The sequence below is a fragment of the Neopsephotus bourkii genome, unplaced genomic scaffold (assembly GCF_033783945.1).
Source record: "Neopsephotus bourkii isolate Nb327-2 ecotype Australia unplaced genomic scaffold, CSIRO-AGI_Nbou_v1 NB_595, whole genome shotgun sequence".
Taxonomy (NCBI): domain Eukaryota; kingdom Metazoa; phylum Chordata; class Aves; order Psittaciformes; family Psittacidae; genus Neopsephotus; species Neopsephotus bourkii.
In genome coordinates this window covers 1,418,872-1,434,041 of record NW_026901096.1, presented here as the reverse complement: position 1 = coordinate 1,434,041, position 15,170 = coordinate 1,418,872, and the positions used below count along the sequence as shown (strand labels likewise).

The 15,170-nt window shown below is 40.2% G+C and overlaps 1 protein-coding gene across 3 annotated transcripts; it reads right to left on the bottom strand.

The window, feature by feature from the left end:
• Positions 1-1,756: 1,756 nt before the first annotated feature.
• On the bottom strand, positions 1,757-10,328 carry E2F6 (E2F transcription factor 6). 3 transcript variants are annotated; one of them, XM_061351718.1, is made up of 7 exons: positions 10,224-10,328; positions 8,045-8,093; positions 6,491-6,707; positions 6,022-6,180; positions 4,860-4,974; positions 3,201-3,348; positions 1,757-2,449 (listed from the first exon to the last, which is right to left on the bottom strand). In XM_061351718.1, exons 1-7 carry the CDS (start codon positions 10,278-10,280, stop codon positions 2,403-2,405), a joined length of 792 nt encoding a protein of 263 aa, XP_061207702.1. In that variant the 5' UTR covers positions 10,281-10,328; the 3' UTR covers positions 1,757-2,402. The 3 variants fall into 3 exon arrangements, with proteins under 3 accessions (XP_061207702.1, XP_061207701.1, XP_061207700.1); XM_061351717.1 differs by having other exon boundaries at positions 6,497-6,707; positions 10,215-10,325; XM_061351716.1 differs by having other exon boundaries at positions 10,215-10,322.
• Positions 10,329-15,170: the final 4,842 nt, after the last annotated feature.

Genomic DNA, 15,170 nt, shown 5'->3' with positions numbered 1-15,170 from the left:
GAAGACAAAAACATTATTAGAGCTTTTTCATTTATTACAGGCAGAGTCCTCCAACAGCTGAGTGAAGTGCTTACACATACAAATATGCTGAAAATGGACAGACATTAACTCAACAAAAATACATTAATCTTTCAGAACCTTTCAGAAAAAGAATCCAGGATTATAATACAGATTCAGAGTAAGGCCCTATCACATTTACCTTTGAAGTGAGCTCATAACTTGTATTTAAGTTCAACATCACTCAGGAACCTTTCCTCAAGTCCAGTTCTCTCAGCTAGTGTATCAACTTCATATAGTACCTTGTTTTCCAGTACTGCAAGTACATAATACTGTATCCAAGTAGTAACAACAAAGTGGTTTAGTCTTCAAAAGTCCATTTGTTCTGCTAAAGGTGCACTATTAAGACAATAAATGTATTTAAGAAAATAGTTATAACTGTCGTATTGCAGCTTATTAAATTTCACTAGGCTAATTGTGTAACTTCAAGTAAAAAATGTGAACAAAATACTGCCCCTAGGCACAGTATTTGGGATTAGTTTTTGGTGGTGGGAATTTTTACATGTTTCACAGCACACATTAGCCCCAGTTGTTGAACCACAGTTAAGGGGGATCCAGGCTTCCCTTAGGCACTGACCTCTCTCCCAACCAATACAGAATAGCAGTAAAAAAAAAATAAATAAAAAAATCAAACAGCTCCTTTGCCACCTAGCCAGAAGTCAGATTTAAAAGAGCAGCACAACCTTCTACAGAAAGATGTCACTGAACCCCTGCCCCAGCTCCACTTGAGGAACACCTTCCCCATTTTTACTGTGATCTGCATATGAAACATGCTTCCACTTTGCTTTCATTTATTATTGTAACAGCTCAGCCTATAGTTTGCATTTTATAGAGATGCAGAAAAATAGTACCCTACGCTGAAGTCCTGTATTCTGCAGCTAGCAGCACACACACACACAAAGTCAAGATTACTTCCCGACCCAAGCTCACACTCAGTGCATTTCCCAATTCACACAGTGTAATGCTAAGCATTCTGGGGAACTCATGAACCTTGTATAAAACCAGGTAAACAATCAATCTGTATTTAGGCATATTTAAGCTCTTCATTGCCAACTGCCTTACCTTATTTGTACTGTAGCACACTGGGCATTTAATTTCACAGCATCTGTCTAAAATAGTTGTAGAACTGCTGGTTAAAACCTTCAGGGCTTTATTAATTTTGTTGCTTCCACCCGTGAGTAGAAGAATAGTTGTTAATACTGTGTGTCTGGGAAAACAAGGACTTGAAGTTCCAATTCAAAAACCAACCACCCACCCCTCCCCACACAGAGAACAATGAAGTTCACTTTTCCATACAGCATTTGTATGGAAACAGTTATATCATTTTAAAATCATGGTACCAAAATTATGAAGCTTCATTTTACAGATACTAAAGATGGATGAATACAGATGTAGTTCTCAAGTACTGTACAGATTTTTGCCAGCTAAAGACACAAAGATAATGGTAGTAGGCTAAAGTTATGCTGTATGTAAACTCTAGAAACCAGAAGAGACCAATTTAAGTAGTTGTTGATCATCATGTTTCTTCTGATAATTGCTGCAGTATTGTGGCATCAAAAGAATCAGATCTAACTGCTAGCTGCCAGCAACACGTCTAACAGACCTGAAAGTTCCACATCAATTTGAGTGTTAGTAGTTATCCAGTGAGTTCTGTCAAAGGCAACCCAACACATCTCAGTAGACTGATCAGACTATGTAATATTTTTATAAGCTTATTTTATTTCTCTGCTGTACAAAGGCAGAAATGCAAACTATCTCAACAAATCTACATCAGTAACTACACAGACATGGTACAGATATATACAAAAAGCTGTTACTTAACTTCAGTGTTCATACCACAGGTCATGGAGAGCTGGATGCAAACAATGCAAACAGCGTCTACACAGTGTAAGGCATAACTTGCATGATATTTACATTGCGCTCCTTATAGTGAAGGCTTCTGATACACCAGTTCTATATTACACTCACATCCAACAACCCTGCTTAGTAGCAGCACAACCTCAGAACTGAAAAGTGCTTTTATTATATACATTCTCACACGGATTGTGGATCCTTCCAAATATTATTATTTTTAGAATTAATTAATTACCTATGTTTTCCTTCAATTATTTCATAAGCTAAAAATACCATTTCCCCAAAGGTGTGTAGATTACATGCAATTATGAAAACAAAGCTCCTAAAAGCAACTCTAGGAACTGGCCTCTTTTGACTTGAGAAGATGAGCAATCCTGTGAAAGCACTTCACTTGTGAACATTTCAGGTCAGTAAGTCTGCAGATCCAAGCAGCTTTGGAGCAGCTCTATAATACAGATATTTACATTTTCTATTAGATTTTTGAGTTGTAACTAATCTGTCAGCTCAGGTGGTTTTTCTTCTTCCTCCAGAGATCTCACTTTGAAAGGAAAGTAAAAAAAAGCAGCATGATTAGTGTTGCTGTAGGAAATAAAAGTGAGCCATTTTTTCAAGCAAAATAAAGTAAAAAAAGACCACAAAAAAAAAAAAGCTTAAGACTAAAAAGTGAGCTCTTCCCCCCAACTATCAAGCAGCACTGCTAAAAATAATTTATCTTTTGTGTTCTGAGCTACTGCAATTCCTGCCACGTTTATTTTTAAATCACAACATCCTGCAGCAGTGGGGCTCTTGAGAGACAGTATTCCAGCCAATCTTGGTTCAGGAGACCAGAATACCACCTCTCTTCTTTTGACCCTCCCTTAGTCAGGGCAGCAATGAGCAAGAGCAGCACACTCTCTTGTTTGAAACAGCATCTTAATTCTTATGACAACTGTATCAGCGAGCTGCTGGACTCTGCAGTGAGGCAGCTGAGAACTGACACACACTGTTCCATTTACAGAGCACAGCTCAGACAGGAAACCAATAACAAGCAAAGGAAGAAAAGGGTCAGGGAAGAAGAGTGCGTTGCTGTGTGTACACATGCCCTGTGCTTTAACCTCCTGCTGCTGTGAACTGACACAACAGTAGAGAGTCCTCTTTTAGGCATCTCACTTACTCCTACACATCCTGGTCATAAACTATGCTCAGAAAATTATACTTGTGCAGTACAGTCTTCAACTTTATCAGAACGGTATGACCATCTTTAAAGAAAATATTAAGATGGGGATGAAAGTGTAACTCAAGGACACTACCTTCATCAGGAGTATCTGTGGGCTCAGTTTCAGAAGTGACTGTATCTGTATCTCCAGAAGTTTTGGCACCTGGCTTCTCTGGTTCCACCTCACACAGATACACATCAATGGGTCCTTTTGTGCTCTTCACATGTACCGCTATGCAGTCCTACAAAACAGCAACTTGTGTAAGATTTGTTCTTTAGTCTATATGCATCAGTTACCTATTTCTGCATATATATCAAAGCCAGTGGATGAAGAATAGAATAAAGAATGCCATTACCACTTAAAATTGCTTTACGAGTTCTACATAAATTATGACTATTACATAGGTTTGCAGGCAGATTATTAAGCACCATTAAGTTAACAAGGTTTCACTTTGGATGAACGTGAACTTAATGAATCTTTATTTAGTCTTTTTAGAGACCTTTATATCTATGACCAAGATTTACTACATGCTTAAGAAGAGTAACAAAATTTGACAAAACACTTTACAAGTCAGTGCCAAGGGTCAGAAAACAAATGAGAGCACACAGCGCCTTTCATAACATGGCAAAGGAACAGAACTGGATTACTTTTATTGTTCTTCAGTAAATGTCACATTGCAAGGCACACAGCTTATCAAATTTAATGGACAACAGAGAGAAGATTCTCTACTTTTTAAAATACAGCTTTTTAAATCCTGCCTACTTTTGCTTCAGGAAGCCTCTGAAATCTTGTCTTTTGCATCTTCACAGGATGACAACCAGCTCCTTTTACAGTGAAACCCCTGGAGATCTATGCAGTGGATCTACATCTTCTGGTTCTATTGATTCGTATCTCCTTTTCCTACAATATTACCTCCCTTTCTGTGCACACAGCAAGGCAAATTTGATGACTACACAATTAAGAACAGTATAGAAAATGCATGCACACAAGGAAACCAGAATTAAAGCTTTTTTTTTTTTTAAGCTTACTTACAGTATTTCCTCTCTTTCACAGCACTCCTTGAAACAGTGTGTTCCCAGTACATTATCCCTGATGCAGCTGCAGTGTGACTGGGTGCAGAGGGCAAAGCTAAGGCTCCCCTGCATGACCCAAGTGGGAGGATGTGGGTGGTACCATGAGGTGAGGATGGTGCTTGGCCCTCAAACTCCAAGAAAAAAAATCTGTCTTGACATGATCTATTAGAGTACCAAAAGATTTTCTTTTGGTAAACATACTGTGCATTTCATACTTTATTATTATACTAACAATAGCCATCTACTCATTAAGCATTTCTAAGCTGTTAAGATTACTATCAATTCAGGCTTATTGTTTTGCTTAGTGAGATTTACAGTATTTGTAGATGTTAGCATACAAACATTTACCAGCTCTTCAGAAGTTTCATTATGCTAGTAATTATCAAGCAAACTGGTAGTGGAAATAACTAACTTTTATTACAGCTGTTCCATTCTCTCTAGAAAAACCATATAACTAAAGCTCAGACATGTTGTCTAACAATTTAGGTGAGCAGAAAAATACTGCAAATTAGTTTCTTGGACTACGAGCCCTATAGCATTGTTTAGTGAAACAAGAACAATGAAGTACCAGTATTTGCTATATGTGACAAAGAAACCAGAAAACAATTACTGACTGCTGCTGCAAAAAATCACATTTGAAAAATTCTGTTCCCTTAAGAGAGGGATGTGCAAAACTTACTTCTTTAGGAATTGGTATTTCCAACTTCGTTTCCTCTGGAGCTCTGATAGCAATCACAATCTGTTCTTGAAATGTCTGAATGCTACGGATATCCTGGTATGTCACATAAGCTAGTGTATACATTGGTCAAGGATCCTGTACAGTAATTTGCTAGTGGACAGAAGCAAAGAGTATGATATTAAGTTGATATTCTGCTTCAACATATCTTAAGAAAAGTGGTAAATAGTTCAGCTGAGATTACTTTAATACCGGCTTTGTAAAATTATTAGCTAACAAGTGGAAGATCTTTTTTATTTATAGGAAGGAAAGAGCTTTAAAAAAATGAAAATATTCAATATTAAGAAACAAAACGTATTTGATACAGTTTTCATAGACACGGTCATTAAGTGTACAAAGCAGAGGGAATACTGTCCTTGAGAAACTAATTTGTTTTGTAATAACTATGCACATAAACAATTCCGTAGAAAACTATAGAATTATTGTCTTAACCAAGATAGGTAAGGAGTAATGAAAAGTTTTCCTGGTATCATACAGAAAATGGGCACGTTTCATTTGAGCACGGGCCTTAACACTGCTACATAAGGTAGCCAAAGAGCATCTTATTGTAAGCCAAGCCAAAAATCCAATGTTTATGTCATATTAAAAGAAATGACTTTTCAATTATCAAAGCCCATCTGAAAGACAAGACTGCACTGGAACCACTCTCAAGAGACAGAACAGTATTAGGACACAACCAACGTACCACTGTATCTTCTTGGGAACTGGCCACTGGGACTCTGTTTTGGGTCCTCTTTCTCATCTCACTAAGCAACTCAATCTCACTGGTAAGTCAAGACCTGACACATAGTCACCTTTATTCTATAATGGAGAGAACACGTTGATGGTCAGGGTACTAAGACTACCACCCCACTTCCATTCTTCTGCAGTGGAAAGGTCACACAAGTACCAGCCCCCTGAGAACAGGCTAGATTATGTATGATACTGTAAAGCAGGGCACCTGAATAGTATACACTAATCCAACATAACCACGAGGTTTCCTAGTGTAAAACTCATTATCAAGTATTACTGCACATCTGTGGTACCAGCCTACAGTTATTACTAGATACCCAAGTACTTGCAACAGAAACCACATGTTAAAGTAATGCAAGAGATAAAAGGATATTTTGCATTTTCTTTGTCATCTGTTAGTTCAAATAACTGATGAGCACAATTCTTGATTAAATCATCCAGAGCTTCTTCCATGGCTGACAAGTCATAAAGTTCATCTTTAAGTGTTTGAGGCTCTGGTGCTTTTCCAACAAGTTGTTCAAGACTAGAACCTCTAGAAAAACATGAAGTTGTCTAATATGTTTATATAAATAAGAGCCTGTTTATTGAATACAAAGTATACTAACAGAAACAACCAGGAACTCTGGGATACTTTGCTGAAATATGCTTCCGTGTGCTTTTGCACGTGATACTTGTTAGCACAGTAATTAATTCAAACAGCTTAAGGATACAGCAGAACTTAAAATATTATTATATATTAAAGGTAATTCAGTGTGCTTAAAAATACCATCAAAGGTATAAACATTACTCAATGTTGTTGGGTTTCATTCTTTCAGAAATCACAAGTTTCAAAGTCAACTCACACCCACTGGATAAGATTCTTAGATCTTTTCTGAATTAAGTGGATTCCATCCAACACATTGGTGATGTCATACACTCTTCGTTTTCGTACTCCAAGTGTTGTTGCTACTTCATTTAAATCAAGAACACCGTCTGGAGCTGCTTTGATAAGGTCCATGAATTTTCGGGTCAAATAAACCAAGGATGCATCAAATCGAGGCTTTCTGACTTTCACAGTTCCTGTAAAGTTTTGACAGAATACTTACGGTGAACTACTATACGAGCATGAAACACTCCTTAAAAAAAAAAAACACAATAATGATAAAGTAACAATGAAGATAAAGAGTCTGAAAGCACTGCAATTATTAACACTGACATTGTAAAGGCATCATATAAAGCCTATTAACTACATGTACTTTCACTTGTTTGCAATGATTCTGTCTCAATAAGAAGCATGCGTCTTCATGCTCCCAACATCCATCACTTCAAACTGCTGGTATGGGTATTAATAGCTGTGTAACTGTATGTTCTGTAGGCCATGAGTTCAGAATACTGAACGAATACCAATGAAACCTTTGGTTAACTACAGATAGTTTAAGGACACTGCCAGAGAACTGCAGCTCTATCATCTGCTCCATGACTCTTAAAATATTTTTTCTTGCCTTTTTAGCCTAGATTAACCAGTAGATCTTCCAAATGATATACAGGCATGCTTCAGGAGTTCACTTGGTTTCAGAGACTGTTTCAGCTTGGCCGTGACCAATCTGTTCTGGAGTATGAGAACTTAATATACAGACAAACTGGTTGTACTATTTGGCCTAAGGGCAAAAGAACTGATCATACCACTGTTAAATTTACTAATGCAACAAAGATTACAGATACCAGGCCACCACAGGTTTAAGAGGGATCCCTGTGCTATGCGTATCCATTACCAGCATATTTGCAGAAACGTTACTGGTGAGCAGCTTGGTTCACTTTACATTTTTATGTATGCATAAAAAAGCACGTATTTTTGGGGCACAAAAAAAATGTGGTACACATGCATTCATCTGACGCTAGAGCCAATGAAAGACTGTCAAATCCCTCTGTTAAGGATGAAGGAGACATGCCCTTTACTCACACCATACCATGCATCCTATGGCTGCGGGACTGTGCACTCTTTAGCATGAAATGACAGGTTCACCAACTCAGTTATGGACTGTGCTACTGTGAGATGTGCGAGACTTTCACTGGTGAGGAAAAAAACCCAACCCCAAAAACCAAAGTTTGTATTTACATTTATTAATACCACTTGAAAACAACATTTGCCAGCATGATGTTCCAGTTTTTCTCTAACTCACTTTTCATGTACATTATTTTCTTTATAGCAGTGGGAAGGTATACTTTCAGCATAGGAAAAAACTACAGAGAATGTGTTGCTTCATATCTTTTTATTTAATTTACTGTGCAACCTTCCTCCTGTTCTGCCTATATTAGATACAAATCAATTTCTCAATTGCATACAACATGTATTAAGCACTGCAAAAAGCATGAAATACTTCAAGAATAATTTTCACACATGGAACATTGCAACTTACTTCTCGCAACCCGTCCACCATTGTTCATCTTCAGGTTGATCATTGGTGGCTGGGGAAAAAAAACAAAACTGACATAAAACACTACCTACACAGGAAGCTTCTCCAGAAGAAATCCCCAAATCACCTCTAGATGCTACAGCTATAAGGATTGCTGACAATTCAACAGGTATTACTGTGAAGGTCTGTCACTGGATAGAAGGGATACATGCTCATTAATCTCTCAGAATTTTCAGCCCTTAATCTCAGAACACTTTTCTCTGCCTTGGAAAGTAGGAACCACCACCGAACTCCCTAATGCTCAAGCAGTGGTCACAACACACATACCTGTAGAAACTCTGCATATACAAGCTTCAACTACTCCATGTAACAGCTCACATACAGAAGATGTGCCACTATTATACAGCATCACAATTATGTATTGTGATACAAGTCAGGCAGCAGTCTACTCTTGTCAAGACACTGACATGAAGAGCCTAAGCAGGTACTTCATTCTACCCCTTGCCCCAATTTAACAAAAGGAGTATTTTCAAATTCAGACCCATTCCAGTTGGAAGAGACCCAAGCTCTCTGGTTCAACCTCTCACTCCAAACAGGAACAGCCATTACATCAGAGCAGCTTATCAAGGCTGCTATCAAGGGTAAACCAATTGGGTCCTCAAAATTTCAAGGCATGGAGGCTACACATCTCTGGGCATCCCTTTCCACTGCCTTGTCCAACCTCATAGTGAAAAAAATTCAGGCTACATCAAGTTGCAGCCTTTCCTGCTATTTTTGTTTCAATTCATGACTATTTTCTTTCAGCCTCCTATTATGCATGGCTGTGGAGCGTCTACCACCAGCTTCTTGTTCACTTCCTCACAAGTACTGAAAGTCTGCTGTGGCTGACATCCTGAGAAAGCTGGCTCATGTCACTGAGTGGCTGCTCTCATGATCTTTGACAGTCTGGAGGTCAGCCACAGCTTGGTGAGCTTCACTTCAGGCCCTTGGAAAAATCACAAAGCAAGTTCTCTTGGATGCTATTTCCAGGCACATGGAGGAGAATGTGATTGGGAATAGCCATCATTACTGTATTTTGCAACCTGATTACCGTTGGTGACGAAATTACTAGGTCTGCAGATTCAAAGCTTTGCATGTTATCTACATGAGCTTTAGCAGGACTTCATTACAGTCTTCTGCACTTCTTTCTGTATCCTTTCTGCCCCTCCCAGAGTGAAAACATAGCTGTGCCCATCCCTCCACACGGTTACTTGTCATCAGTATCAGGATGTCCCTGTACTTACAGACCTCCATCTCCCTGGCTCCTCCAGCTTTCACGTTTAAAATCCCAGCTACGTGTTGGTAGTTGAGCTGCAGTCTGAAGTCTGAGTAAGCTAGAATGCAGGTTCTGTACTCTGTTACTAGCCCTTCTCACCACACTCTGGGTCTTGAACTCCACTATTCCAAGCCAAGGCTGCTAATGTTTACCACAACCTCAACTTCTCCATTTATGAAAAGATTCAGGAAAGCATCATGACACATCTAAACACCTATATAAAGTCATTGTCCTATACACCGCTTGTTTCTTACAATCATCATCTCCAATACTAATGAATTTCCTATTACCAGTGTAAAAACTCCTGTAAACTTTTTCATGGCTTTAAGACAATACTACCATTTCCAGTGTAAGAACTAGCACAGAAGTAGCCCAAGGTTAATGAAAAATAAGCACCTTTAAGAAATTCCACAGAATTGAAAGTGGACCCGGTTTTTGTTAGCTATCCCATAACACTACAAAAGGTAGCAGTGGAAGCTGCATATAAGACCACCTGAACATCGCAGATCTTCAGAGCCTAACAGAATACACATTTGTAGTCTGCTTCTCTCAGACGCGACTTAATTCGATGAACAAACCACAGGTAAAAAAACCACCCCTTGGCGCTATGACTAACATCACCAGTTTCCTTCCCGGGGCAGCCTGCTACAACGCAGACGAGGGATGGAAGCATCACAACGCCCACCGGATAGGCCTGACACACCTTGCCATCACGGTGGTCTCCTGCCGGGCAGGCGAGAGAGGGAGGAATTTCGGGCATGCCCTCAGAGGCTCCCGCGGTGGGATCAAAGCGTTGCCGTGCCGCCCCGCCCTTTCCCCATCCACAGACAGCACGTCCCTTCTCCACCCACTAAGTACCTCACGCACACGGAGTGTGTCCGGCCGCAGCGGCCTCAGACGCTCCCACTTGGCAGTGCTGGTCATGATCGCTGGGCTCCTCCTCCTCCTCCTCGCCCAGGCGGGCCGGCCGGCCGGCCGCGGCCCGCGGCCTAGCGCGGCGGGAGCGCTTTCTCACCGAGGCGAAAAGCGACAGAGGGAAGCCGCTCAGAGGCCTTCACGACGAGCCTGCAGTCCCACACCGCTAGCAGGCGCCGCCATCCCCACCCCACTTCGGGGAGGAGAAAGCGACCGGGACGCTCCCGCTCCCACCGCAGCTCACTATGGCCGCCTCACCCCTCCTGCCACCCCCGTCCCGCTCCCGCCAGAGATCGGTTGGGCGGGAGCGCGGAGCCCCCGCCCCTTTGCGTGCGCACGCGCACAACCTCCCGCCCGGGCAGCGGCGCGAGCTGAGGTGAAGCCGCCGAGCCTTCCCTCACGAGGAGGCGCGGGGGCCGCTCCCCCTTCCCGCCGGCCCTTGCGGCGCGCTCGCAGCACGCGCGCTCCCGGTTTCCCGCCCGCCAGCGGTTCAGGCGGATGATGGACGCACGCATGGCTGTGTGCCACCTCCACACGGTGGGCGGGTGCGTGGCTCCTCAAGGGACACTTCTCTGGACGCCGGGAGGAACGTGACTTCTCCGGGTATCGCCTGGATTGGCATTTCCTCCGCCCATCGCCTTCCCGGAGCGACGGAGGAGGCGATTTGCCGCCGCCGAGGGCCGGACTGAGCACTGCGTTAGGCTGGTGTAGGATGAAACGAGGAAGTTCCATCGCTATGTTTACTGCGAGGAGGGAGGTTTTTGTTCACTCCGTGTACACAGTGAGCAAGGAGAGAGCACCCTGCCCAAATAGCTGTGAGAATAATCAGTATTGCTTTCTTGTGAAAGAATCTGATTCTGTCATAACTTGCTAGTGTAAGAAGGTGTCCTGGTTTCAGCTGTAACAGTTAATTTTCTTCTTAGTAGCTGGTGCAGTGCTGTGTTTTGGATTTAGTCAATCCAAATAATGCCAATGACACACAAATATTTTAGTTACAGCTCTGTAGCACCCTGATCAAGGACTTTTCAGTCTTAACGCTCTGCCGGTGAAAAGGGGCACGGGAAGCCGGGAAGGAGTAGACACAGGATACCTAACCCAAATTAGCCAATGGGGTATTCCATACCACAGCACATCATGCCCAGTACGCGAACTGGGGAGGTTTTTTAGAGGGATTGATCACTGCTGGGATCTGGTTGGGTATCAGTCAGTGGGTGGAGAGCAACTGTACTGTGCATCACTTGGGTTTTGGTTTGGGTTGTTTGTTTTGTTTTTTTTTTTTTTCTTCCTTTTATATTCTCCCCTCTTATTTAGTAGGTATCTAATGCTTGTCAGACAAAAACCTTGCTTTAAAACACAACTCTTCATTAGATAGCTGATCTGTTGATTGATTGCTCTTTACATCTGTCATGGTTTAAGTCCAGTCAGTAATTTAGAGCCATGTAGTCATTCATTCATTACCCCCTTCCTCCCACCTGCTCCCGGAGGGATGGGGAGGAGAACAGAAATAATGTAACTCCCACGGGTTAAGAATAGCCCAGTAACTAAAGCATAACACAAACACCTACTGCTACCACCAATAATAATAGTGATGATAAGGGAAATAACAAGGAAAGAGAATACAGCTGCTCACCACCTGCTGACCAATACCCAGCCCTACCGAGCAGAGATCTAACACTTCCAGATAACTGCCCTCAGTTTATATAGTGGGCATGCCGTGCTGTGGCATGAAATACCTCTTTGGTTAGTTTGGGTCAGATGTTCTGTGTCTGCTTCCTCCCAGCTTCCCCTGCACCCTGGCAGAGACCTTGGTCAGAGTAAACATTACTGAGCAACAACTAAAATCACTGGTGTTACCAGCGCTGATCCCAGGCTGAAAGTCAAAAAAAGAGCACTGCACCAGCTACTAAGGAGAAAAATGACTGCTACTGCTGAACCCAGAACAGCAGTGATTAACTGTCCTCTATCATATTGTACATTAGATAAGTTTGTCATGGAATTCTTTTGCTTAAAGAATTTGTGAACTCTTTTGCTTATCCCACCTACCCCTTCAATGAAATTCCCAGTCACTTCCCTGTCGTCAGGGCAGGTGCTCTGGAGAAATGTGAAACTCATTGGACATCATGTAAAATTGCCGGTGTGGTGTGAGGAATGCAAAACCACGAAGAACTTCATTCATCATCTAATATGCCAGACTGGACAGGTCAAATAACACTCTTGAAAAAATTCAGTTTAATTTACTGTTTCAGACCACTTCAAGTTAGACATTCATTTGGGGTAGTTTATGTCACCAGTGATCCACCAAATGTCTTGATAGAGAATGGAGTTTTCTTCTTAGTAAGCATTTTTCAATCAACTACTTGCATGGTAATAGTTGTCCTTGAAGAGGTTTGTGGAACAAAGGTGGATTGCTCTCATGCTCTAATAAATTTATAAGGAAAAAAGGGGGAAAAAATACGTTACAGCTGCGCAAAAGTGTGATGCCTGTTTTAGGAGACATGAAGCTTTCAGTTGTGTAATGAAAGGCAACATGCAAATGTTGATTGTCAGTATTCTATTGAGAGCTTAGACTGCTGCAATGCAGGTTTTCCTGTCATGGAAGCAACACTTCAGTGAAAAATGCTCATTTTTGTATAGGCAGCATGATCCCTGCTAACTATTCTGTGGTGGTAAACAGTCCCATAAGAACTAACATTTCTCTCCCTTTGTTATACTCTTAAGTGGAAGATGTATTTTACCACTGTAATCACAGTTTGTTTAAAACCACCATGATAAAGGTTTTGTTTGTTTTTTTTTTTTTCCCAGCTGCAACAGCAGAATGGTTTGGAATAGGCTGCTTTAGTTTTGGGTGATGTAAGGAGTGTGCCATGCAGTATAGAAATCATTGAATAGGATTTTGATGATTGTTGGGTAGTCAGATATTAGGAAGGAGGCTAACGACCTGCAATTTGAGGATCAGGATACATACATTTCTGTATTAACACATGTGGAAAACATTGCATCAACTTTTAACTGTGTTGCTGTTCCAGCCAGCCATAAGATCAAATTCTGTTGTTCCTCTCCTTCTCTGTCCTTGGCTGCTGAATATCTGAGTGAAGAAAAGCCTCATATGAATTCAGATTCAGGATTTTTTTTCTATATTTACATGAAAATTATAAAGCCTAATTATTCATTTAAATGAAAATTAGATTTTGGAGTAACTGACTGGACTATTAGGAGTTTTGGCTGTGGGATTCTTTTGTTCAGAACGTTTTATTTTAGTGTGTTATTTACATTTTATAAAGCTGATCATTAAATTTATCCTACTCTTGTAGATAAAGATGTAAATTATCCCCATTTACTGGTATCTTATTGCATATTAAACTGGTTGTGCATTCTTTTTAATACCCCCAGACTTTGATTGTCCAAGACATGATTCTTAAAATGAAAGATTTGCTTATTTATCTGAAATTGTTTTCTTCGATTGCATTGATTCTTAATCTGCCACCAGGGGGCAATAATTCCATTTCCTAAATCTGATCTTTTAACATTAAGACATACTAGAAGAGTGGTTTCATTACAATTTTTGAGGGACTATATATGAAAGTCGAAACATAAAAACATAATTGCCTTGAAAATGCTGTACTTGTGTAATTTAGTATTTTACTCTGCACTACTTAGGGATGTAGGTTTTACTTTTAATTTTGAGCACCTGAAAATAGACTGCTTTGGTGAACTTCATGTAGTACAGTTGTGGTGCAAGGTTTGGATTTCATGTAAAATAGGATTTTTTGTGTTCTTTATATTGCCACTGTAATATTAAAAAAAAACCCCACCTGTTTTGAAAGCCATTTCTTTCTTATTCTTTTTTTTGTTTGTTACACTCATGTCCTATTAATATTTATTAGCCTATATATGTAATCCTGAATTTGGAATTCTGTCACCTGATGGGTGCCTTTATATTCTTATATGATATGTATTTATTTTATTTACATACATAGTAGTTCCAGCATACTGCAGTTAAAGCCAAGGCTGCCTTCTGTACAATTCTGTATCAAATGCAATCTTCCCTTTAATTATAATAATCTTGTAACTGGATCTTCCATTAGGTGCATGCATATTGTTTAAAAGATGAGCCAGAGGAAATACCTTTCTTCAAAGGTACAAAAATACAAAATTATGAAAGACTAAAATAGCTTTATCTGTTTAGACCATATATCCATACTTTTGTATATTAATACGTCTATATAAACTTCCTAGGCTCACTGAGGTCCTACTTAGGTCCTACTAAAGTCTTCATCACTGCATAACAATTAGGCATAAAGGTGTAGAGCATCGCTACGTAATTTTTTATGCTGCAAAATGTAATGATTTAAATCTTTTTCTGGTAATATTACAGTCTTTCTTGATGTGCTTTGCTTAACCTGACTAAAAAAATTGTTCCAATGTACATGGTGAATAGTCATCCATTAATTTAAGAAGGCAAATCTTATTTCTTCACTCTTGTCATGTCAATATGAGGAAGATCAAGTAATTTATTCAGATCTGAAGAGCACAGTCGTAAACAGCATTCTTTTTTGTAGTGTCCTGAATGACACACCTGAAGTAAGATTAAAAATCATGGATGTATGTATCATGTTGGAGGCACAGGTTTTAGGACATGATATAAACTGAAGCTCCCACTTTTTGTACCTGTAATCCAGAAAAGAAATTATATAGATGGAAAACGTATCCTCTAAGGTGAACCTAGGGTAATGAAAATAGCAAGCACTTGCTGCACATGAACACTGCTGTCTTTTATTGAAAAGGTTTGCTCAATGTTGTGTGCTTAATAAGGTTTTGAAATTTGGCAGTAAGCCATTTCCCATCTGAAAGACTCTAAGGGTTTCTAGGCAAAGGTCTTCACAGAGCTTGCTTGAAAAT

Excerpts from the sequence above, each read along its gene's own strand:
- E2F6 (XM_061351716.1), bottom strand. The coding sequence starts at position 10,280 with ATGACCAGCACTGCCAAGTGGGAGCGTCTGAGGCCGCTGCGGCCGGAC. Across the intron at positions 6,181-6,490 it reads AAGAATCTTATCCAGTGGGT|AGGTTCTAGTCTTGAACAAC; the intron begins GTGAGTTGACTT and ends ATGTTTTTCTAG. Across the intron at positions 2,450-3,200 it reads CACAGATACTCCTGATGAAG|TGAGATCTCTGGAGGAAGAA; the intron begins GTAGTGTCCTTG and ends TTCCTTTCAAAG.